This window comes from Fundulus heteroclitus, chromosome 13, assembly GCF_011125445.2.
Source record: "Fundulus heteroclitus isolate FHET01 chromosome 13, MU-UCD_Fhet_4.1, whole genome shotgun sequence".
NCBI lineage: Eukaryota > Metazoa > Chordata > Actinopteri > Cyprinodontiformes > Fundulidae > Fundulus > Fundulus heteroclitus.
The window spans coordinates 37,348,375-37,374,699 of record NC_046373.1 but is presented as its reverse complement, the minus strand read 5'-3'; the positions used below and the strand labels follow the sequence as shown (position 1 = coordinate 37,374,699).

Here is a 26,325-nt window from a genome sequence, read left to right as displayed (position 1 = left end):
TGACGTTAATCTGAATGTCCGGTTTCTGAATGCAGATGTTTAAAGTCCGTCAGGAGAAAGCTGAACGAGCAGAAAGCAAACAGAGTTTTTTTTTTTAAATAAAAATAACTCTTCTGCGTGAAAGAATTGTTTCCACTCAGCTTCTGGTTCCTCATATTATCACACAAAAGGATTTTCCCAGAAAATGACCATAAATCACAGGTTGGATCGATGCGGACCAGGCCGGCCTGCGCTCGCCTGATAACACAATCGATACCATGTATTTGGATTTTAATTAATAGGTGACAGCGGACCGGCGCCGAAGCTGTGACATACGAGCCGGGCCGCTTTAAAATACGCGACCCGCAAACACGCCACAACTCAGGACGAGTCGATGGGATCCGGTAACTGAGGAGAGCCTGAAGACAAGACGTACGGCGACCAGAACCAGCTCAGGTTCTGTCAGCGTTCGTCCTGCAATTAGTTATATTTGACGTTAATAAGGAGCGTTTTAAGGCTCCTCCAGGAGGCGGACGGGTCCACATGTCAGAGCGTTATAGTCATGGAGGCCTAAAAAGCCTCTACAGGCAGGCCTTAGTGGGTTTTTGTTGGGGTTCTAGGTGGAAGTGGTCGTGACCTGCAAGCTGGATCCACCTGCTGGCTGCCAGGAGCTTGAAGCAGGAGGTTTGGTGCCATGGAGGATGTTCCAGCAATCAGCTGCACCCTGATCCAGTGGAACAACCAGTGACGGTGCAGGAAACAGCAGGAAAGAGTAGGCAGTGGTGAAGCATTTCGCTCTGGAGGAAGTTCTCCAGAACCTTTTGGACCCGGCTCCCTTAGTGGGTCGTGGAGAGTCCATCAGGGTCTTTGTTCCACAGGAAAAGGGTTTCAGAGCAGACCAGAACCAGAACCAGAACCAAAGAGCTGACAAACCTTTGCTTCTCAACCTGATCTTCAGGCTCTTTGACAGCAGCTGCTACTTCCTGGGAGCTTTCAGGCACGTTCCTTCATGCATGTCAGATGTTCTGGGCAGAGCGGGACTTTGGGCCTCTACCTCTTTGGGGCGGGACCAACAATGGGATTGTCTGATCAAACTGTCCATCTCTATTAGACGCCATGGAGATCCCATGATAAATAAGATCATATCTGGGGTAAAGTGAATTCTGCCTGGAGACGGCACACAGCGGCGTCTGATTGGCTCATTCCTCCTCCCTAAAGATGCGTCACTCAGACAGAAAACACAGAAACGAGCCGTAAAATATCATGTGACAGACAAAAACTTTTAAATTAATTAAAAAACAACGTTTTCTTTTTTTTTTTCTCCGGGTTCCTCTGATGGTTCTGTAAGAACCGATCACTCCTCACTCAGGTTCCTCCACAGAGAGCAAACATCACAGATCCAGACACAATATCCACAAGCTTCAGTCAGCAGCTGTCCGACCTGAATGGGAGCAGCTCCTTCATCCCGGAGCACAAAGCCGACGGAGAAGAGAGCGAAAGGAAATCAGAAGTGAACAAAGGAGGAGTTAACAGAGAGCGGAGTGACGGACAGGCCTGTTAGGTTATGGAGAGCCGGGCCTGAAACTCCTCATGCTTTTAATTCCCAGCCCGGCTCGGCCGTCTGCACCGCTCCGCTTTTATCTGACGACGTGTTTCTCTATTGATTTTTCCTCTTTATCTTCCAGGCTGGATAAGAGAGCTGCGGCGCTGAAAGGAGAACTTCTCCCCAGATTGCTGCTATTCTCCCACTCATTGCCTCCTGTCCTTCACAGATTCTCAGGACGTCCCGCGGCGCCAGCAGCGCCTTCAGGCCGCATCACAGCTACAAATAAGAAACTCTAGGAAATGGAGTCAATATCACAACCTCTCTTTGGTTTCTTTGGGTTCTGGACCTGCAGATGTGTTGGGGGGGGGGGCAGATTCCAACACCTCCTCAGCTGCTGCTTCCTGACACATTAAAGCTCCATAATTACATGTTTGGGTCTCTGCTGACACGCAGAGCGACGCGGCAGCGACAGAAAAGCTGCAGATTTAAGGAGAACGAGAGGAAATGATTCCTTCTCGCCGTCTAGCACGACAGTCACAGCCACGGCTGCAATGAAACCGCGGTTAATTACGACCTTCAAGGACCAAAGATCTCAGACGTGCAGAAGGAGGCGAACGGAGATTCCCTGAACACAGCAGAGCTCGTTGTTTGGTGAAAATGAAAAAGACTTTAAAGCTGCTGAGGAGCATCTGGAGCTCCCTGAAGGGAGGAGGAGGATTCTTGGTACCAGAAGACAGAAAGCAGCTCAGATACCTGCTGGTTGCCACCAGGAGAACCTGGAAGCAGATGGGCTACAGCAGCAGATGACCAGGCCGGTACCTCTCCTGTCTGCTGAGACCTCAGCTTCACGTAGATTCACCAGAACCGGACCAGAACAGGTTGGAGAATGGTGTTTCAGCTCCAGCAGTCAGATGGTTGGTCAGAACCTGCTGTAAGCAACATGGATCCACCCTCAGAACCACCTGAGTATAATTTAAACCCCACAGCCTCCCTGACTACTGCTGCTGACCTTCTCCAGTCCCTCTCACCTCCATGGACACATCTTCTGACGGCTCCTTCCAGCAGGATCGCTCAGACCAATAGGTTCTCCGTATCGATGTGTGATGCTGATGGTGGGGCGGCGCAGGATTGTGGCGCGTTTAACTGCAGCAGAGAAGCGATGTCAGACGATTATTCATGCTGTCCCAACGACAGAGACATAAATAATATTGTTAAATATCGGTTATTGGTCTTAGCAGCAATAATAATATCAATATTAGCCCATATTTTCATATTAGTGCGTTTCTGCATTAAAGCAACATGTGAGTGGAGACACGGAGCGCTGGCTGAAGATGAAGGGCCTGAAGCGGACCAGGAGGAGTTCTTCTAACGCTCAGACCAGCGGCTGGCTTTGTCAGCTGAACATGTGAACGTGGCAAAGTTTGAAGGATGAGCTAAAGCTGCGTATTCTCTGCAAACACATGTTTGGTTCTGCCTGCCGCCCAATCAGACAGCAAAGCTGCAAACAGGGACCAAACTGGCAGGAAGCACAGAGAAAAAGCCTCAGAAGGATTTTTATGTGAGTGTTGACTGATAATGGTCTCCATCTGTGTAAACCAAGTCAAACAGTCACTTCCTGTGAGTCAGAGTCTGAAGCCTGCAGCAAATCTCTGATATCAATCATGCAAGATGTTCCCAAGGTTGCAGTTCCTCTGCTGCTGCAGATCTGCAGGTAAGTCTGGATCTGAATCTGCCGTGAAATCCAGACTCTCTGACGACCAACAAGCTCACAGAGATGTTGGATGAAGGTCTGATGCCTATCCAGCAGTCCAGACTAAGAATCTTTATTTAATAGTGGGGACAATACAGAAATAAACATATAACTACGTGAAGACTCTACCTGAAGCACTCCACACCAAAGCAATGCAGGACTGGTTGGTGATAATGCCAGAAAGGAACTTGAAGACCCGCCAGCTGGTTTTTAATTGGCGGTGGGAAGGTTTTAGGTTTCCAGCAGTTGAGCAGAAAGCAGCGAGTGCTGAATATATGGAAAGCCATAAGGGTCACTATTCATGCACTTTGTATTCCCTGGTTGGAGAGAAATGGGCCACCAGCTGTTTACCAAACGGTGTCTTGACGCATTAATATTAAATATGAGAAATGTGGCTTTTTTAATGTTTATAGATATAAGAACACATTTCAGTTTCATGCAGAGTATTCTGCTGCAAGAGTTTTTTTTTAAATGCAAACTTTTTGACCTGTGACCTGTAGGGGGCACTATTCAGAATAAGCTGAACCAACATTTTCTAAAAGTAGGAAAACTTATGAGGTTCCGTTTGTAAAGCTAGTCAAAAATTAACAGCAATATTTTGGGCTATTTAGGCTTTCATAGAAGAATTTGTTATTGCAAATTATATAGTTTGTAAACATGACATTTAGATTGCTAATTAAATATTTAGACGGGAACTGTGACATTTATAAATGTATGAATGACGCGGTAAAAAATTAACCCCGTTTTTGTCAGGCTTTGCGTAGAAATCGGACTGAAGCGCAGGTAAGAGCTTAGGAGTTGTGTATTGTGGGTAAAGAGTATTTATTAAAACACAAGATGAAGGTGCCAGAAACACACAGAGATGAGAACAGAACGGAGAAGCGTCATGGATGAAGACGGAGAACCTCACAGTGAATCTGAGCTGGACTTAAATGGGAAGTAATGGAGGGATAATGAGGCACAGGTGAACTGAGGGAGGCAATCAGGCTGAAGGAAAGGCGGGATAACGAGCCGGCAGGTGATGGGAATTAACAGAACCTAGCAGGGGACAAGATAACGAGCCAAGCTAATTAAATCTATCATGACCAATAATAGAGACAACAGAACAGAAACTAAACTGAACAAAGGCTCACATACAATGAGAATCTGACGAATACCATGAGGAAAGAAAAGCCGGGCCTTTTTTCTTGTTTGCTTTTTCTGTTGTAAAAAACTGGTTTTGAGCTTTTTGTTGAATTCTTGATGACATTTTTTCAATTGTTTGTGCACTTTGATGAGCCTGAAATGAGTCTGGAGTGGACTGAATCTTATTTAATGGGGAGAGGTTTTCATGTTGGGTTGCATGTGGAGTGCCTCAAGGCTTCATACTCGGCCCTTTACTCTTTTTGCTCTATTTACCTCCACTTGGCTCAATTTTCAATAAATATGATTGTGTTGCCTTTCATTTCTATGCTGATGACAGCCACATTTATGAACAGGGAGAGCAAAACTCCATAATCTACTTACTGGATTGTATTGCTAAAACCAAAGCATGGATGTCGTGGATTTGTTTTTGCGTTTTAATAAAGATAAAACTGAGTTATTGTTGTTTAAACCCAGGTTTGTTTATAATGTCCAGGCTGATCTGGGTTCTTTATCAGATTATTTGACTCAGACAGCAACAGACCTGGATGTGAGACTGGACAATGATTTTAAACTTGATGCACAGATTAAATCTGTAATCAAGTCAGGTTTTTATCATCTGATTGGCTAAAGTTAAACCTTTCCTTTCACGGCATCATCTCGAGATTTTAAATCATTCTTTCATTACGACTCGTTTAGATTACTGTAATGGTCATTATGTTGGGCTGAGCCGGGCTTTAATTAACCGACTTCAGCTGTTTTAAAACGTTGCTTCACGTCTTTTAACTGACACAAAGAAAACAAGAACAGATCACTCCTGTTTTGGGTTCCAGTTCATTTCAAATTAGATTTCTGAATTCTTTTATTTTATTAGTTTTATTGTTCTGATGTTTTTTTTTCATTGTCACAGTTTTATTGTAATTCTGCTTGCTAGAGCTGGCAAGAGTATTTCTTTTTTTTTTTTTTTTTTTTTTTTTTTTTTTTTTTTTTCCCCCAGTGTCCTGTCTAGCACTATGGCAATAGGAATTGATATCTCAATGCCAGATGGAGCTCGACAGATTTTGCTTTTACAAGTGGAGCAAACAGCTTTCGCCATAGTGCTCCACTTGATTTATGCTTGTAAATAGCTTTATTATGATTCCTGCAAGGAGAATTTCAAATTATATGGACATGACAATGGGAGAGTAAAGGAAGAACAAAAAGTGAAAGAAAAGAAAAAAAAAGAGTAGAGGTGAAAGAAAGAGGAGATAAAAGGAAGAGAATGATAAAATGTCCTCTGTCTGCTCCATCACCTGGAAAGAGACACAAAAAGAACAGCACAACCAACAGACATAAAGCAACAGATACACTCTAATAACACCTAGATGCCATTGCTTAATCATATATATTATTATGTAAGCTGACATGTGTAATGTGATATTTGAAAAAAGAAAGTGACACAACATAAATAAATAAATAAATAAATTATAAGATTACTGTATATAAGTGAACACTTAATACCTGGGACCCAGCACCTGTGTGAGATGTGAAAGTGCACTAGTTTAGGTGAAGATTATCCAGAAATAGCTTGATAGTGATTGTGGAGAACCAAAGACCCACCTTCCCCGAGCACAGAGGCAGGCGTAGAGTATTTCTACGCCTGCCTCTGTGCGTAGAAATGTGTGGAGTATTTCTCCATTTTGTTAAATTTTATAGAACACTTTGGTCAACGGCGTTGTTTTTAAAATGCTTTATAAATTAAGTTGTTTTGTATTATTGAAATCTTGAAAATGGAAGCACATAAAAATAGTGACAAAAGCTGGGATGGTCAAAGAAACGCTGAGCCTGAAATAAAATGTTCTGCCTCTGGTTGAATCTCTGAGCGTTAAATGTTCTTCCTCACAGCCCGGGTTGGGAAGACGGCCACAAACTGCTGGGTTCTGGGTTCAGCTCTTCCTCTGATGCAGCTTTGACATGCTTTTTCTAAGCCTCAGTCTTCAGCTTCTCACTTTTTATTGAAGCAATAAAACAGCAAACAGAAGGAAAAAGTCATGGATAATAGCAAAGTCATGTTCCGAGAGGCCGTGGTGGTTTATTTGATCAACGTCCTGTGATGAATCACGTGTTGGGAATATGTTAGTCTGCCTGATGGATAATAGGTGGCTGCACAGAGAGACGGCATGCTGAAGGAAGCTTTTTAACAATGAAAAGTCTGCAAAATGAAAAGAAAGGAGAAAAAGAAGAATTAAGGAAAATATGACAGAAAACTCCCATAAATCCTGCTTTCATTTTCCTGCAGAGAAACAGAAACAGTCAAAGACAGCAGGAGGCTCAGGGAACAGGAGAGAGAAAACCAAACATCGTGAAAACAGTGAAAATAATCCAATCTGCTTTCCTGCAGGTTTACAGCAGATCCTGCAGCTCTTTCTCCCTGATTTCCTGCCTCTTCGCTGCAGCTGCAGCATCCTGACCGCTGCTCATTCACACCGACGGCGCTCAGCTTACAGAGGAATGCATTTAAAGTCGCCTGCAACGAAAACTGACGGAGCTGCAGCAGCACTCCTGTTGTCTTCTACACTGGAAAGATATTTACACAAATATAGACATTTATGACAAATATTATTACAGTCAAACCAAATAAAGCAATGATGGTGCGATGTTTTAATAATTAAACATTTAAAAGTCCAACGCAAAACATTTATTGCCGATTTTTTCTGCTACAAACTAAAAGAAAAATAATTTCGGAACGCCTAACGGTCGCCCAGAATGAGCTGGAAAGTATCGCTGGATTCCCTCCTGAAGACAATGGATGGCTGAACAAATAAAATCTAAAATAGAACAAAATCATCAAGAAAAAAATAAGCTGAGGTGGATGAAAAAGCAAAATAAATAACATTTAAAGAAAAGATAAAAATATGAAATCTTTCAAAAAGAAATGTAGAAAAAAAAAATATATATATATATATGTATATATATGAAAATGATACGATAAAAGATAAAATAGCATTGTTTTCTTTAAATAAAATATTTTAGACCATATAATTGTCTTAAAGTTCCCCCGTTTTTCCACCAACTAATAAACGTGAACTTCATAGATATCTCCAAACAATCGAGCATTTTAACCAGAGGAACAATAAAAACTCAAATAAGCCCAAACTTTTTCTGGGTAAATAAAAAGTGATTTATGATTGATCAATTTAGAAACTAAAATCTTAAATTCTGGGTTTCCCTGCCTGCCCTCCAGACGTCTCCCATCTTTAAAAATGACGCTGGTCTCCGTTTTTAGGAGCAGGGCTCCGTCCTCCTGTGTCGAGTCTTTGAACTTTTAATTTGTCCTCTGCGCTTCAGGGACGCTGCGCTCGGTTCTGCTGTGCAGCCAAACGAGAACAAATGAAAGAGCCTTCGGAGAGATGATCATCGATTTAATCACATCATCGAATCGACTGCAGCCCCTTCAGGAGCACAGCAGCTAATCCATGAGCAGCCCCGCAGATTCGGGCCAGCGCCTGCAATCAGAGCTAAATGGAGATCAGGAGGCAGAAATCAGCTTCTATCACACTCAGACGGGTATGAAGTGCCTCTGCATTGATCAGCGATAACAACGACAAGTCCATCCAGCTCATAAGACATAACTGTATCGACGGGAGAATTAGAGCGATAATTGTTCCTCTGTTGTCCAACGTGACTGAGTGTGGAGATCCGGGGGCCTTTTGGTGGGTGGCCGGATCCACGGGGCCCCAGAACCACCTGCTTCTAACGGGAAGATGAAGAAAATATGCTTATTAACAAAAATGAGCACAGGGCCATAAAACGTAAGAGATTGTTCTAAAGAACTGATGAGCAGCAGGTCGTCACAAACACATTCAGGCTGTCCAGAGTTAAAAGAATTAATATGAATTATAAAAAAGAGTCATCTAGGAGCTGGAGCTCTTCATCCTTTACCAGCGAGGAGGACGAGCCGATCTTCACTAGATCAGATGATGGATCCAGCAGAGCAGTTAAAGGCAGCAGGAGACAGAAACCAAACGGCTCCTCCATCCTAGCCGCTGCTCTTTCACACCGATGCCCTCGCTCAGCTCCCCAAGCTTACAGAGAAATGCATTTAGAGTGGCTGCAACACAAAAACTATTTAAAAAAAACAATAAAATCATCAAATTCTTGGCGATAAAACAATAGTTTAAGGTGTTTTAAATGCAAAAGGTTAAAGACTAAATCATGGTGTCTGCAGAGGACATTTATCTTTTGTTTCTGCTAATTTATTTTGTAGATGGAAATGTAAAAGGTGTAATTTTTTTTATAAAGCAGCATAGAATCACAGTCGTCTGTATTATCAGCATAAGTCGCTGCTTGGAGGCAACGTTTGGCAGGATGTCACATTTTAAGGGGAATTCATCCATTTTCTGTCTGTCAGGAAAACATTTGGCCTGTTGGTTGGATTACAATCTGTATGTAGCCCACCAAGTTAAATAATGCTCCTTTTATTATATTAATAGGTGAAAACATAAAGAATCAGACATTATTGGTTCTGTTTTCATGCTCAACATCTCAAAATCACAGCGAGGCAAAGAAAAAACTAAAACAGCCACTTCCTCCTCTCTATCTGATCCGGTCAGAGAGCGCTTCCTGCTCCTGGGAACATGCAGGGTTTTAGCTGGACGTCCACGCAGTCCCACGCTGGACCGCAGCGGCGGGCCGTGGAAGAGTCCCGGTGCCGCGGGACAAAGCTGCAGCGGGGCCGGACATCTGTGGGAGCAGAAACAAAGCTTTGTTTGTGCACCTCAATCACTTGTGCTCATGAAAGCAGACACTTACTTGAAAAACTTTCTTTTTCTTTCAGGGGCTGGGCGGAGGGGGGGTGTGGGGTGGGGGGGGGGTGGGGGGGGGGGACACTCTAAACCTACATCCTGGTATAAATTTGCAGAACGTAATACAGGCCCGATTGTGCGGCGAGGCGACGCAGGACGCATACAAATAGAGTCCCCTCTGAAACGTGGTCTTGCCTGCATGGCTCAGTGGCTAATGTACAATAAATCAACAAAAGGGGCTTTAATAGCAGCACTGGCAGCTCAGGGACGCTGTTATTTTATCTTTTTTTACAGTATTTAATTGGAAGCTTTCCCTGAAACTCGACACGCTGCTTTCAACCCAACGTGGCCAAACCTAAGAGCAGCTTGATAAGAATTCCTCCTCCTCCTCCTCCTCCTCCTCCTCCTCCTCCGCTCTCTCCTCTTTTTTCCCCTTCTTAGTAGAGAATAAGTTTTAGCTGAAGGGAGACTAAAGTTACAAGTGTGTGGCATTTGTTGGAGGGAAGCTGAAACTGGAGGCTGAGAGGAACGAGCGGCCAGGCTGGGAAAGGGAAGTTGGCAGCGGCGGCGGGTCAGCGGCGCGCCGCGGAGCCGTAGCCGCTGCACCAGGTGTCCACTTAATTCAAATGATACTATTATTCATAGACAGAGGAAGAGGATTGAAACGACCCCCCCCCCCCCCCCCCCCCCCCATTCCCTCCAAATCATTTGCAACTGAATACAGATATAATCCTGGAAATATAAGTCTCCATTAAGGCTGTCCCATTTAGCAAACAAGGCTCCTATTGTGCAACATCTTGTGTGTATAAATCACAGTGTGAGACGGAGGGGGGGTGGGGGGGGGGGGGCTAAGAGGAGATTTGAGAATGTCAGCGAGTCACACATGACAATCAGGAGTGTGTTTAACTTTGTGATTTTAAACGACCTGGAGGCACAAATAAAACTCAAAGAAACTTTCAGTTCAGTTTTATTTCTATAGATCTAATTCACAACATTTCATCTCTTTACAAAGTCCAATTCAGTCACATCCTGAATGATTGGTCCAAAGGTTTCCCCTCTAAGGAAATAAAATCCAGCAGATTTCATCCTTATGCCAAAATACTGATGCCATAAATTTCTGCTTTCTGAGGAGCAACGATGAACATTTTAGCTCTTTAAATCCAACAATGGGCCCAGAAACTAATTCATCGGGTTCTTAGAGGCTGAAGACCCGGGTCTGATCACAGCTCCTACCTCCTACCTCCTGTCTCCTACCTCCTATCTCCTTTCTCCTGCTCCCTGACCTTTCCTGGGTCAGCAGAACTCCATCAGGGAGGAGAGGAGCTTCAGCTGCTGAGCTGATTCCAGACTTTAACTCTGACGTCCAGAGGCGATTCTAGAGTCTGTGGGGGCCCCAAGCACAAAATCCTAGGGGGCCCTACCGACCAGTTTTCATCACCATTATGTTAGGCTATAAATAATCTGACACCAACGAAAAATGTATTAAATAAAACCTTTTTTTATTCCAAATGTTCTAAACATGAACAACCTTGTTATTTTGGAAAATATAAAAGAATAAAAGTAAAGAATAAATTAATAAATTAAAATAAATATATAATAAAATAAAAAAAGTAAACAGTATAAAAATAAAAAACAGTAAATTACTTTAAAAACCCAATATAAACTTTGTACTAAATATAAAGTATAGTAAGTGTAGTGAAATTATTGGGGTCCTATACAGCTTTCAGAATTGCTGCTTACGGGCCTTGGCTTGTGCAAATGCAGACACTAAGTCCTCCAGATCCAAAGACCTTCGCACACTATACTCTATGGAAATAAGCGCCAGTCCTGAAAGTCTCTCTTGAGACATGGTTGACCTCAGATAGGTTTTTATCCGCTTTAAAGAGGAGAAACTTCTCTCTCCAGAGGCAACAGTGACCGGGAGAGTTAACAGCAGACGGAGGGCAATGCTGAGATTTCCATAAAGATCCAGAATCCGTTCCTTGTAAATGTAATCAAGCATCTCTCTTGGAGAGGCAGATACATGATCAGGAAAGGCATGGACAGCAGCCCTGATTTCCAGAACCAAATCCTCAGAATCAATGTCATGTAGTGTCTTTTCCAGTTTCTTGCAGCTGTCTTCAAGTTTGCCACTCTGAATAGTCTTTGACATATTTTCTTAGGAGAAGATAAAACCATAAATGGCATAAAAATCCTCCATTTTTGAAAATCTTTCATTCAAACTTGTGAGGGCTGTGTCCACTAGGGGCAGAAAAAACTCTCTGTTAAAGGGTTGATCTGGAGTGGACTGTGTTTCTTCTCTACCCTCATACAGGAACTGCCTGGTTGTTTTCCGATTTCTTTTTTCAGGAAATGTCATATCAATCTCAAGGTTTTCTGCTATCTCCCTAGCATCAATCTGAGAGGCAGCAAGTCCATTTTCCCTAAAATTCTCCAGATACACTTTCACTGTGCTTGTTTCTCTTTCAAGTGTTTCAAGAGAAACAGTGGGGCTCTGGAGAATTTTGCTGACTCGGTTGATCTGGTACAATATGTTGTACCAGATTACAGTGCACATTACAAAACTCCATGTCATGAGTTCATTCTTAATGCTGGTTGCCTTGGACAATGTCTCTGAGTCCTTCTTCTGCACTGAAAGAGTTTCAAGAGCAGACAAAGCTTGTATGATCTCTGGCAGGTGGTAACGCACCACTTTCACACTGTCAATTCTAGCCTCCCATCTGGTCACTGACAAAGATTTTATGGTTAACTGTTTGACATGCTCCTCTAAAAGTGCCCAGCATTGCACAGAGGAGCTAAAAGATTGTACAATCTCTGGAGAACACCAAAGAAGGTGATGGAGACAACTGAAGATTTTGCAGCATCTGCTACAACCAGATTAAGAGTGTGACTACTGCATGGGACACACAGTGCCTTCTCATTCATTTGCAATATTCTTGCTTGAACCCCTTGTTGATGTCCCATCATGTTGCTACCATTATCGTAGGATTGTCCATGACAATCTGCAATGCTCAAGCTGAACTTGTCCAGCTTCTCAAGTAGTGTGTCACACAGACCTTTGCCAGTGGTGTCTTGAACATTAACAAATCCTACGAAATGTTCAGAGATAGATGCACCAACTGATGGCTCACAGTTCACCACTCTTAAAACAACAGAAAGTTGCTCAGTATGACTAATATCAGGCGTACAGTCCATTATGACAGAAAAGTACTTTGCTTTTTTCACCCTTTTGACTATCTCCTCAACTACTTTGTCTCCAATTAGTGCTATGATTTCATTTTGGATTTGACTGCTAAGGTAGTGCACCATTGTTTCCTTGTTTTGGATCCTCCTCAAATGTTCACTCATGATTGGATCGAATTGTGCCATTAATTCCACCTGTGACAAGAAATTCCTATTATGTGGGTCATATAGCACATTTGTATGCCCTCTCAAAGCGAGGTTCCTTTCAGCTAGGTGGCATATTATGGCAATCACTCTGCGTATGACTCCTCTCCAGTGATGCATCTCAAGGTGCATTAAATCCTGGTTAATCTGATCAATGGCTGTTTTAGTTTTGAGCCTCATCTGGAGTTCATGCCAACTTGTCATACAGGTAATGTGTGTTTTGGAATATTCATGTTCCTTTAGATGTCCAGTCAGATTCCTCCAATTTCTAAAACCTCCTACTGTAAGTGCTTTGTCTTGTTTACCAAAAAGTTTGCACGCAAAACAGAATACAGAGTCTTTGCTAACTGAATAAAGAAGCCATGTTCGATGTATCGTCTCCCCATTTTTCATTACCATTTGATAGTTTTCCTTTGTGAATCTACGTGGATTTTTCTCAGAATTCTGTGGGAATACTACATCTTTGATCTGTATAGGCCCTTTTGTGACTAATGCACACACTTCAGTATGGCTAAGAACACTTGGCCATTCTGCAGGGTCTTCTGATGTAGTCAAACCTGTTGTAGTAGCAGCTGACGTGTCATGATTAGGGGTACGAATTCCTGTCCTGTTGGTGGTGGACGTTGCTGGAACTGAAAACAAAAACAACAACAGGGTATACGTTGTCATAAAGAATTTACAGGGCATGCTATATGTTATCAATTAAATAAAATGTATTGAATTATTAAACTCACAGTTATCAGTGTCATAACTTGGAATGGGTGCTCGATGTGCCTCTGGTGTCTCTTCCTGCTCATCATGACAACCAACAGGGTGAGTGGCCACTATCCCACTGTAGGTGGATGTTGCTGGAACTGATATGACAAAAAACAACAGGGTATATTATCCTAAATAATCTTTTCAGAGCATGTCACATGTTATCGATTGAAGTAAAATGTATTGAACTCACAGTCATCAGTATCATAACTTGGAATGGGTGCTCGATGTGCCTCTGGTGTCTCTTCTTGCTCTTCATGACAACCAACAGGTTGAGTGGCCACTATCCCACTGGAGGTGGATGTTGCTGGAACTATAATATGACAAAAAAAATTGTGCCATAAATAATCTTTACAATTAGCAATTAAACGGTTACTGTTAACAATTCAAGTGGAACACTGGACTTACGGTTTTCATCATCAGCATTTGGTAGGGGCACTTTATCTGTCTGTTTTGTTATAAATTTAAGCAATGATCCTGAGGAGAGATATGGAAGATTTTGTTAAAAATGTTTAATTGTTCTCCTTGGGCATAGCTTTCGTTATTCATTGCTATCATAGCATTCACTTAACACTATAGCTGCTGTCTCCCCGTTAGAAGACAAAGTAGCATCATTTCAATGACAGCAGTCATTTACTGTTAATGTTATGCTTAAATCATTATCTGCTCCACTTACCACTGTCTTTCTTTCTTTTTGCTTCTTCTTCTTTTTTCTTCTTCTTCTTCTCGCTACCAGATGGATAACTCCTCTTCATTTCCCTTCAGCTTAGTTACTTAATTGCTTTCCAATTTACTTAACGATAGGCCTACAACGTTTACCTGACTCCGCCAGATAGATTTGCTTCGCATATCCATCTGGAAACCTTCCGTTGAAGTAATTTTGGGAAGGGGCGAAAATACTGGTTAGCTGATTGGCCTATGTTGGTGATAGACGGGCCAAATGAACCAATCAGATTCGTTGTTGCTCGTAACAGAGCCACGACGAAAACACAACCACAAGCCAAGCTACTCTTGCTGCTGCAGGTAAAGGCTCGTTAGCTCAGCAAAGAAATACTCTGTAATTCCGATAAAACTTGCTTGATAGCCCCGCTAACGCTAGTTTCATCGGCTGAAGCCGCCATGTTCTTTAGACTGAACTGTCGCGCTTCCCGTTGCGTCACACCTCAACCCGCCTCAAAGCCAACGCTGATTGGACGTTCGTTTGGTGAACGGCTCCAAATTTTCTTTAACGGAAAGTAGCCAGACTGATCTGCGAGTGAAACCTTGAAAGCTCGCGAGATCAGGATGGTCTCACGAGGCTACTACAACGTCACCCATTCGCTACGTTCATTTTCATTAAGGGAAGTTATCCACCTGGGCTGGGCTGGGCTGGATTTTGACTGGGCAAAGCCATTGTCAATCAACATTCCATCCAATCGGAATTTTTCTATGCAGTTGTGCATCTCCTCGGTCACTATAGCGTTGCCACTTCATGCTCGCCTGTTGCTCTGTTTATCTACCGGGTGTACAGTAGCTGGCTCTTGGGGGCCCCCCAGTGGCTCGGGGCTCCAAGCAGTTGCTTGGTTTGCCTGTTGACAAGGTGCGCCTCTGCTGACGTCATTAGTGACGGAAACATGGAGGATGGAGTCAGAGACATGGAGGATGGAGTCAGAGACACGGAGGATGGAGTCAGAGACATGGAGGATGGAGTCAGAAACATGGAGGATGGAGTCAGAGACACAGAGGATGGAGTCAGAGACATGGAGGATGGAGTCAGAAAGATGGAGGATGGAGTCAGAAACATGGAGGATGGAGTCAGAAAGATGGAGGATGGAGTCAGAGACATGGAGGATGGAGTCAGAAAGATGGAGGATGGAGTCAGAAACATGGAGGATGGAGTCAGAAACATGGAGGATGGAGTCAGAGACATGGAGGATGGAGTCAGAAACATGGAGGATGGAGTCAGAGACATGGAGGATGGAGTCAGAGACACGGAGGATGGAGTCAGAAACATGGAGGATGGAGTCAGAGACATGGAGGATGGAGTCAGAAACATGGAGGATGGAGTCAGAGACATGGAGGATGGAGTCAGAGACATGGAGGATGGAGTCAGAAACATGGAGGATGGAGTCAGAGACACGGAGGATGGAGTCAGAAACATGGAGGATGGAGTCAGAAACATGGAGGATGGAGTCAGAGACATGGAGGATGGAGTCAGAAACATGGAGGATGGAGTCAGAGACACGGAGGATGGAGTCAGAAAGATGGAGGATGGAGTCAGAGACACGGAGGATGGAGTCAGAAAGATGGAGGATGGAGTCAGAAACATGGAGGATGGAGTCAGATCCTACAGCCTTCTGGGGATGAACTACAGAGAGACACTCTCTGCTTTACGGAGGTTTTAGTTGGTTTCCAGGAGGTGGGCTGTGATGATACGTCATGTCAGGTAATGCATTGTGGGATTCTTTAAGGCTCCTTAGCGCTGGTAAGGGACCTTGTGAGGTTCCTAGGCTAAAGGAGCTATAAGAGGAAGCATTCGCTCTCCTTTCCTACCTCCTTTACTGACTGCACTGATCATGGAGGCTGCTGACGTACTTCTGCTCTGGCTGAACAGTCCTGACCCAAAAATGTTTCTGAATGCAGCTGCAGAGGATGCAGGAGGTCCGAATCATTTGAGCTGATGGTTCTGATTAATCATCAGCTCTTGGCTTCAGGAAGTAAACTGCATTCAGGTTTTACGGCTCTGCAGGGAGTTTATATCCCCCGATAAATATCACGGTGCCACAGGTGTTCAGATTCTTCTGACGCCTCAGGTACCTGCGTGGGGGGCGTGGTCACGTGACATACCTGATGCTGTCATGCCCGGCGGGTGGCCGTCACGCTTCAGGCCTAAATATAAACAATGTTCTGGTTTTCAGACTGGCTGCTGACCCGAAGGAAGACCAGCTCCTCAAAGTTCTGATCCAGATGGATCATTGGATCATTGCTACAGCCAGAACTTACCTGTTACCTGTCCCAGCAGCCACGCACACACCTGAGGGCCACGCACAGGTGACCTGTGGGCGGGCCCGATGGAGGAGAACCCGGACAGAACGCTGATATTCAAGCCGGTGAAGTCCGGAGCAGAGAGGCAACAGAACCGTCTGCTGATTGGTCAAAGCTGCAGCTCTTTCCAGTTTCTAACAGTTTCTCCTTTTTTCATTAAACTTTGTGTATTATGAAAGTTTATTGTGTTTTTCTGTTTGGCTCTTTCAGCTTTTTTATGTCATTTTTTAGGTTTTCTTGGATTGCGGGAAATATTGTGTCCAATCAGTCGTTTAAAATACTGTTTTATTATTTTTATTAAATGTTTGATTTAATTGGGTGCATTAAAAATATAATACAAAGACAAATATCCTCTCTGCTGTTTTGTTTTTCTAAAAATGTGTCTGTTTTAATTCAAATGTAGTAGTTTTGTCACGTTTTACGTTATTGATTGAGTTTTCCCTCCAGCTGTTTTAAATCTGTATATTTAACCAGATTTAAAGCAGTGGGACGTTTGCATGAAGACGTGTTTTAGGGACGTAACGTCGGACCCTTTTTTGTGAGGATGCCTGACGTCACCAGACCACCTGACCTCTGACCTTCTGCATGAAGCGCTGCTGCTGCCGGACCGCAGGAGGAAGGGCTGTGATTGGCTGAGTGTGACCGTGTGACAGGAGCTGACGTTACACCCCAGTGAACCTCCAACCTGCTGCAGGTCTCAGCGACAGGTGGAGGTGCTCCTCCAGCCTCAGGAGGAGGCGTGGTCCTCCACGCCTTAAAGGGTCCGTCTAAGAAGTTCAGAGATCTGACAAACTCCAGAGAATCCCACCGGGTCAGCACCGATTTGATGCTGGGCAGACGATGATCATCAGATGCCTTCATTTCAGGCGCAGATTAAATCAGTTCACCCTCGTTTTACTGGAGAGGAAACAACAGAATGTGTTGGGAACCCATCAGAGATCTGGACTCTGAAGATCTTGGTGCCGTCTGCCAGAGACGGCGTCTGCAGCTTCTCCTGATCCTGGAGTTTCCTTTGGAGGAGCTTTGTTCATTTTCCTCTCAGAAACACGTGAGGAAACCTTGGAAGTCCATTAAAAGGAAGATACTAACTACCCATAACTGCTCAGTGGAACCCATTCATCCATCCATCTATTCATCCATCCATCCATCCATCTATTCATCCATCCATCCATCCATCTATTCATCCATCCATCCATCCATCCATCCATCCATCCATTCATCCATCCATCCATTCATCCATCCATTCATCCATCCATCCATCCATCATCCATCCATCCATCCATCCATCCATCCATCCATTCATCCATCCATCCATCCATCCATCCATCCATCATCCATCCATCCAGCCATCCATCCATCCATTCATCCGTCCGTCCATCCATCCATTCCATCCATCCATCCATCCATCATCCATCCATTCATCCATCCATTCTATCCATCCATCCATCCATCCATCCATCCATCCATCCATCCATTCCATCCATCCATTCCATCCATTCATCCATCCATTCCATCCATCCATCCATCCATCCATCCATTCCATCCATCCATCCATCCATCCATCCATCCATCCATCCTCCATCCATCCATCCATTTATCCATCCATCCAGCCATCCATCCATCCATTCATCCATCCATCCAGCCATCCATCCATCCATTCATCCGTCCGTCCATCCATCCATCATCCATCCATCCATCCATCATCCATCCATTCATTCATCCATCCATTCCATCCATCCATCCATCCATCCATCCATCCTCCATCCATCCATCCATTTATCCATCCATCCAGCCATCCATCCATCCATTCATCCGTCCGTCCATCCAGCCATCATCCATCCATCATCCATCCATTCATTCATCCATCCGTTCTCCATCCATCCATCCATCCATCCATTCTCCATCCATCGATCCATCCATCCATCCATCCATCCATCCATCATCTTCCGTTTATCTCAGATTGGGCCACCAGGTCCAGGAGGGAACCCCAGACTTCCCTCCCAGCAACATCCTCCAGCTCATCCCCATCTCTGAGGATGAGCCCAGTCACCCCCCACAGGAAGTTCATTCTGTTCATCTCTTTCTCCACCTCACCAGACCGGATCAGCGCCAGCATCACTGTGGATGAAGCTCCTCCTGCTCCGTCCGACCATCACTAAAATATTTAAATGTAATATTTTCACATTTTAAGTCACTTTTTTCTCTAATCTAACGTTTACCTTTCTGAGTTTTCTTTATTTCACAGCAGTTTTGGGCCCAAATGGACCTGGTAACCGGCGCCAGCAGCGTCCTCCTCCTGTTGATTCCTGACTCCTTCCGTCTCTTCAGGCCCGGCGCTGAAGTTCCCATGACCCGTCACAATACAGTGATGATGTATTCACGCAGCGATGTATGAAATTCAGCCAAATAAAAACCTTTGTCCTCCCACACTGGCTAATTATTTGACAGATTGGAGCCCTGTTGTGTGTGGATACTGTGAAGAAGCCCTCTGTGCCCCCCCCCCCCCCACCACCCCCACCCAATAAAGAGGCCACTTGCAGAAAAAAGGAAAAAATTCCTCTATAGCCGCCCCTTTTCTATTCTTTGTTAGAAGATTACATTTTTTCACCACATTTTGGAGCCACCAAATGGGGGAGGACTGCGGGTTTTCTTAGGGGGTGGGGGGGGGCTGTGTGCTCCGGCGGTGACGGAGGGGCCAGGACAGCAGTCAGTGGCAGCTTAAAAAGATTTTCTCAAGCAGAAATATTTAATCTTCTCAGGGAAAATAAAGCGGAGAAAAAAGAAAACAGCGGACAAAGAGAAGCTAATCATCCACAGGTCCCCCCCCACCCGGCCCCCCCACCCAGAACCTCCCCTCGCCCCCTTCACTTATCTGTTAAAAACAAAAAGAACGAGACTGAAAGATTATGTAAGATCGATGGAATAAATCTGCATTTATAATTATCCCGGTTCCCACATTTCTGCTGCTGATTCATGGCGAAACAGACAAAATGTCTCATAAGTTGCTTTAATCAAAACCAACAAGCAGAACTACACCAGACGACATATTCACACATTTTTATCCGGTTTCATGGACTCAGCGGTGTCCGAACTTTTCTGCTATTGGGCCAAAATGTTAAATCAAAAGCACTCGAGGGCTAAAAATGTAATAACAATAAATAACATGTAATAAAATAACATAACCAACAATACTTACCCTGCCCAACCGAATATGATAATTTTAAGAAAAGTATATTAAACTGGATTCAGCCTTTTTTATTAAATTAATTCCAATCAGATTTTAATGCACCAAAGTCTGAATTTGAGTAAAAGTCGCTCCATTTACTATGAAATTAAAGCAAATATAAAAATCTGCTCCCTGAGAGAGACTCTTAACCTCAGATTGCTCCCCAGGAATCTCATTATTGTTATTATTAATTATTATTATTATTATTGTTATTAAAATTCTAATGTTTTGTGTTGTGCTGAACCTTCAATTAAATATTCAATATATGTTTTTTACTTGTTTATAATAAGGTCCTGGAGGACCTGCAGTATCCACTGCAGGTCCTCCAGGTTCTACAAAAGCTTTTCCCTGCTGCCATCAGACTGTTGAACTGCTGTTAAACTGCCAAACTACAACCAACAAACTCTGCACAACATTTGCATTTTTTGCACATTTTAGCATCATTGTAGCTCATATATTCACACATTTGCATTTTTTGCACATTTTTGCATCATTGTAGCTCATATAGCATTAAAAATGCTATTGGACTCCTAGTCTTAAAATTGCACAAATAAATGCATTCATGCACAAATGCCCTTGCACATCCAATATGTACATAAATAATGTCTCTTTTTTGTTACATTTCAACTGTTTGTATACTGTATATTTAAAATCTACTGTTTACTTCTAAATCTCTGCCGCACCTAAAACTGTAATTTAACTTCTACTGCGATTTATAAAAGCTGTACGAAACGAAATTTCGTTCTGTACGCACTTTGTGCATACCGAATGACAACTAAAGTTGTCTAAGTCTCTAAGTCTAAGTCTAAATTTACCCCAATTAAAACTACAACATTTCCCTGAAAAGCCACCAGTGCCAAATCTTTCTTCAAAATTCAGTTGGAGGGCCGCACAAAATCAGCACAGGGGCCACAAATGGCCCCCAGGCCACACATTGGACCACCCTGTGCTACGACCAGAGACTTACAGGTTCAGGCCTCCGTTGGTCCTGATCCGCTATATTCTTTACTACGGGACGGGTCCAGGTCCTGCAGAGGAGTTCGGGTTTCTCCACCTTGTTCCTGAGAGATAACAGGATGGAGCTGGAGACGGACGATGGATCAGAGTTTCATCTGCAGAAATGAGGAGGCGGTTCTGGTCCGTCCGCTGAAAGGTGAAGCTCTGTGTTGACTGCTTCATCTTTCTCCCGGCCCTCAGCCACGGTCCTGGAGACGGATCATGGTTCTGGAAACAAGCAACTGAAATGAACTTTCTCTGCAGGGCTCTGGCTGGAAGAGCTTCCTCCAGGGAGGCTTGGAGCAGAGCTGCTGCTTCTCCACACAGATGGGGCTCGGTTCTAGAAGTCCATCGGATCAGGAGGTTTCTAAGGCCTGGGAACATCAGCAGAAGGAGCAGAAGATGTCTGGACTTCTTTCCTGGACCCAACAGATCAGATTAGTAACAAAAAGGATATAAATAGATGCTTTATTTTTTTCCAATAATAAGTCTAAGAACATCTTTTTAAATTAAAGCTACAGAGGTACTGTGGCGCTGAAGGAGCTGCTGCTCATTGAGCTGAATGAGGATGACTGCAGCAGATGGTAAAGTCCTGAAGGAATGACGGCACCAAGGGTGAAACAAAAAAAAGAGCTAAACATGTAAAAACCAGAGACCTGGAGACAGAATCAGGAGACGTTTCTGCTGGAAACATCCAGGATGAGCAGGAAAGAAATACAAGAAGCTTAAAAGCTCAAGATCAAAATATTTAAACTGATGGACCTCTGGCAGCCACAGATTCTTTTATTTCTGCCACCTGAAGGACAAAAGTGTGTCTTAAGCGTTAAAGTAAACCTTTAACTAAATCAGGGTTTTAAAAGTTTATGGTTTCTGAAGGATTTCTGCCAGCTTCTCCGACGGTTTGAAGACCTGTTGGTGAGGAGAAAGTGTCTGTAAGGAGGCGAAGAAATAAATGTCTGGAAATGTCGCTGGACTGAAACATGGACAGTCGTGGCGTGAATACCAAAACAGCGCCACCTATGTGTTTGGAACAGACCTGCAGCTTTGGGCAGCGCTATATAATCTAACTGTAATTCAGCCTGACTAAAAACAGGCTGAATTACAGGTTTACTTTAAAAATATATATATATATATATATATGTTCTGCAAAACGGAATGTCTAGCAGGTGTTTATTCAAAACTGTTAATAATAATATTATATTATTCAACATGTCATAGAAGGTACACCTGGTCTGGCGTTCTGTTAGCTGTGACATCATCAGGGGAGGCAGATCATCCTCTATTACCATCTAACATAGAAAGTACTCCTGGGTCAATGTGAGCTTCTGAGCTTTCTGTGTCTCTGCTCTGTCTTCTCTACCATAGAAAGTACTCCTGGGTCAATGTGAGCTTCTGTGCTTTCTGTGTCTCTGCTCTGTCTTCTCTACCATAGAAAGTACTCCTGGTCAATGTGAGCTTCTGTGCTTTCTGTGTCTCTGCTCTGTCTTCTCTACCATAGAAAGTACTCCTGGGTCAATGTGAGCTTCTGAGCTTTCTGTGTCTCTGCTCTGTCTTCTCTAACATAGAAAGTACTCCTGGGTCAATGTGAGCTTCTGTGCTTTCTGTGTCTCTGCTCTGTCTTCTCTAAGCCCCAGTGGGTGGAGGCAGATGAGCGTTCACACTGAGCCTGGTTCTGGTTCTGCTGGAGGTTCTCCTCCCTGTTAAAGGGGAGTTTTCCTCTCCACTGTCGCTTCATGCATGCTCAGTATGAGGGATTGCTGCAAAGCCATCAACAATGCAGACGACTGTCCACTGTGGCTCTACGCTCTTTCAGGAGGAGTGAATGCTGCTTGGAGAGACTTGATGCAACCTGCTGGGTTTCCTTAGAGAGGAAACTTTCTCACCAACCTGGAGGATCTGATGGAAGCTGACTTTGGAAAGAGTCTTGAGATGAATTGGAGCTATATAAATAAAATTGAATAGAATTGAAAAGTTATGTTAGCTGAAATCAGAATAATAAAATTGAAATAAAGAAACTAAATGAAACATGGCATCATGAGGATCTGGGACTGTCTCAGGCTTAATTAAATCTATTAAAAGAGGAGAAGGTAACAGACAGGAAGTGGGATTTAACTTCCAGGAAGGAGACTGGATGAAAAGTCGTCTCACTCCTGGACCGTCATACATCACTGCCTCCAGGTTTGGACACGGCCTCGATGTTTTGTTCCTCCAGCTTCCAGACTTTATCCTCCCAGCATCTGGTGAGGGAGCGGGGGTCAGGAGAAAGCCTCTGTGGGGGTCCCCCCCATGGAGCAGAGGGTGGAAGAACACTTGGCACCGACCCAGTGAGGAGATTTCTGGAGTATTAACTGCTCAACTGCCCCCAAAGTAGAAGGTTAAACCCCTTTCACAGCTTCGTCCCTCTGAGCCTCTGCAGCAGAGAACAGATGCTCTTTAGAAACATATGGCCAGCGACAAAACCCTCACGGCTGCCACAGAGAAGGTCTTCTTTCTGGACACAAAGTGAGATGTTTAAAAGGTGATCAGAGGATCTGTGTCAGGCTCCGGTGATTTATCCAGCACACGTTGTCCCAATTAGCTGCGTATAAAGGTGGCAGCCGGGCGGCTCCCCATCCCGCCTCGGCCTGGAAACCGCTCCTCCATCACTGCTGCTCAGCTGGCCCTGAAACGATGAGGAGGAGAGCGACGTCACTGAGAGGACGGGCGCGTTCACACAGGAGGAAGAGTTTGTCACATCAGGTCAGAGACAGGAAACAAGCCTCTGACAGCCTGATGCAGAGGAAGTCCTGAGTGGACAAAAAAATCATCATGTAACCTGAGTTACAGCATCTCAGGTGTGAGCAGGTGAGTTTTCTGCAGCATTGATAGTAAATGTTTCAGGAAAGCCTGGAGCTGTTGATTCTGTGTCTGCAAAGCGATGATCGAGTTGAAAATGCAGGAAGAAGGAAACATAAATGATGCTGGAGGACAAAAAAATAAGAAGGAAGGTTTCCTACCTTTGCAACAAAATAAAAACGGCATAAAAAAACTGAGGAACAAACTGAAGGTTTTCTAAGAGTTTGACAGGCAGGTAAAAAATCATTTTCTTTTAAAGTTTCAAAAATACCTACATTTGCATTTGTTAGTGTCAAAATAGGCAGTTCCCCCATATTATGTCACTATTGACCTTATTTAATATTATTATTATTAATATTATTATTATATTATTTAATCATATAAAATATGATTAAACAGAAATACTAAATCTACTAAAACACAAAAATACCTAAATAAATTTAAAAAAATAATTTTTATAACATTTTTATTATGATATGCATATATAAAATAGGAATTAAATCAAAAACTAAAACACAAGATTAATTAAGATCATTACAATCATTCAGCGGGAATTACATTTTTTAAGTAAAATAACTGGTTTGATTATTTCTAGAACTCCACAAGCAATAAATGAGCTAACCTAATTAATAATTACCTGACTGTGAATAATAATAATGCAGAAAATGCTGAAATTATGAGTGGATCTGAGGATTTAGGATTGTTTTGCTGCAGGGTGATTGTTGAAAGGCCGTTTATTGAAATAATCTAAAAAGAAAAATTATTTTGGAATCAGTTTAAATCAGATTTGATGGAAAACCCCAAACACAAGTGACAGAGAAAAAGTTCTGAACTGTACAAAAAGAGTAACAGGAAACATTTCTGAGTGATTAGAAAAGACTCTGTAGGGCAAATGTTGGCATTGAGCCGGGTCTCTGAATCGGGTCACTGAACAACGTCTCTGAGCCGGGTCTCTGGACTACGTCTTTGAACTGGGTCTTTGAGCCGGGTCTCTGAACCGTGTCTCTGAACCGGGTTTTTGAACTGGGTCCCTGAACTACGTCTCTGAACCGGGTCTCTGAGACGGTTCTCTGAACTACATCTCTGAGTCGGGTCTCTGAATCGGGTCTCTGAACAACGTCTCTGAGCCGGGTCTCTGAATCGGGTCTCTGAACTACTTTTCTGAACCAGGTTTCTAAACCGGGTCTCTGAACTACGTCTCTGAACCGGGTCTCTGAGACGGGTCTCTGAACTACATCTCTGAGCCGGGTCTCTGAACTACTTCTCTGAACCAGGTTTCTAAACCGGGTCTCTGAACTACCTCTCTGAACTACATCTCTGGATGTTTTCTCTAGGCTCGTGTCTCGGATCGTGTGTCTGTGTCGCCCCACGGGGCCAAGGCCGTCACCCAACCGGCTCGCTGGATGTTCATGTGGGACGGACTTTGGACCCGGACTGAAAGGGGGGTCCACATGGAAATTAGATTCATTCATGCCTCCACCCAGACCCCCCCGCTCTCCTCTGGCTGGCATATGGCACGGCATTGTCCTTGTCTGCCGAGCCAGAAGTGATGCAATTTGTTGGCATGTCCTGTCATCTCTCAGCCATCCTGCCGAGCGCCTCCAGAACACAGAAGACATGGAAGTCAGTCCAGCGGCTCCGATTCTACGCAGCCCGGCTCAGTTCTGACAGGACAGAGGGGAAAATGACTCTGTTCATGCCTTCCATCAGAGATACTGTGAAAATATGCTGTTTATGTATATGCTGTCGGTTCAAATCCCAGAGCGCTGCGTGCAGCGGGCATTCCTCCCTGTGCATAAGAAAAGATGTTTTAGTGTCAATTAATTTAATTGTCCCTCAGCAATTAGCAAGGAAAGATCTAAATTATGGTGAAATACATAAAGCTCAAGGCCTAAATGATAAATACATAAACACACAACGGCAGTCATGTCCTTATCTTTACAAAGCAACGTTCTCTGAAGGTTTGCTCAGAGTGAAACATCATTTTAGTGCTTCCTCGTTTTAAAAGTTACAGCTGAAGGAATAAAATAACTAATTTCTGTCTGGGATGGACTGGTGACCCGGTCCGGGTGTAAATCACCTCTGACCCAGAACAGCCTGCGGCTCAGCAAAGCAGACGCATCTTCATAAATGTGAAACAGACACATTAAAGCAGCTGACATGAATATGAAACAGGAAAAATGTGATTCATTTAGATTCATAAAAAAAATTATTTATCAGATCCACAGATATTACAATGGAGCACGTTTTCTACAGAAACGTGGTTCTGCTGAACAGCTTCCCCATGTTCTGTAGTGGTACCTCCACTCAGAACCGGGTCTGGGCTCCTTTTGCTTTAATTGCAGCATGGAGGAGACCAGCCTGTGGTTCTGCTGACGTGTTCTGGAGGATGTTGTCTTCCATAGATTGGGTCAGTTGTATGGTGATACCATGATACCACGTTTATTAAAGGAAGTAATGGTACCGTTGGCAGAGTGGGCCGGTACCAGGTCCTGCTGGAAAAGGAAGCCAGCATCTCCATAAAACGTGGCAGCAGAAGGAAGCAGGGAGCGCTCTGAAAGGTCCTGGTAGATTCTGCATTGACTCCAGAAAACCCAGCGGACCAGAACCAGCAGGAGGCACGACGCCTCAGATCATCGCTGACTGGAAACTTCAAGCTTCTGGGCCGCTCCCACAGAACCCTCTGTCCTGGTACCGACCAATCACAGACGCTTTATATGCTGAGCGGGAATCCCTGGGTCAAAACAAACAAGATGGCCGCCGTCACGCAGCGTTGGTTAGCTAGCGCGCTTTCTCCTGTTTTAAAAGAATCATTGACCGTAGTCTCCACTCCACCACGGCTCGCCATGTTGAATTAAATCGTGAAATGTTTTTTTTTTGGTTTTTTTTATTAGTTTATTTATCAGGGACAATGCAGCGC

General features: G+C 43.8%; 1 protein-coding gene across 1 annotated transcript; it reads right to left on the bottom strand.

The window, feature by feature from the left end:
* Positions 1–8,985: 8,985 nt before the first annotated feature.
* On the bottom strand, positions 8,986–14,161 carry LOC118565136 (mucin-5AC-like). The gene is made up of 6 exons (XM_036144814.1): positions 14,001–14,161; positions 13,733–13,801; positions 13,518–13,637; positions 13,303–13,422; positions 13,126–13,200; positions 8,986–9,119 (listed from the first exon to the last, which is right to left on the bottom strand). Exons 1-6 carry the CDS (start codon positions 14,077–14,079, stop codon positions 8,986–8,988), a joined length of 597 nt encoding a protein of 198 aa, XP_036000707.1. The 5' UTR covers positions 14,080–14,161.
* Positions 14,162–26,325: the final 12,164 nt, after the last annotated feature.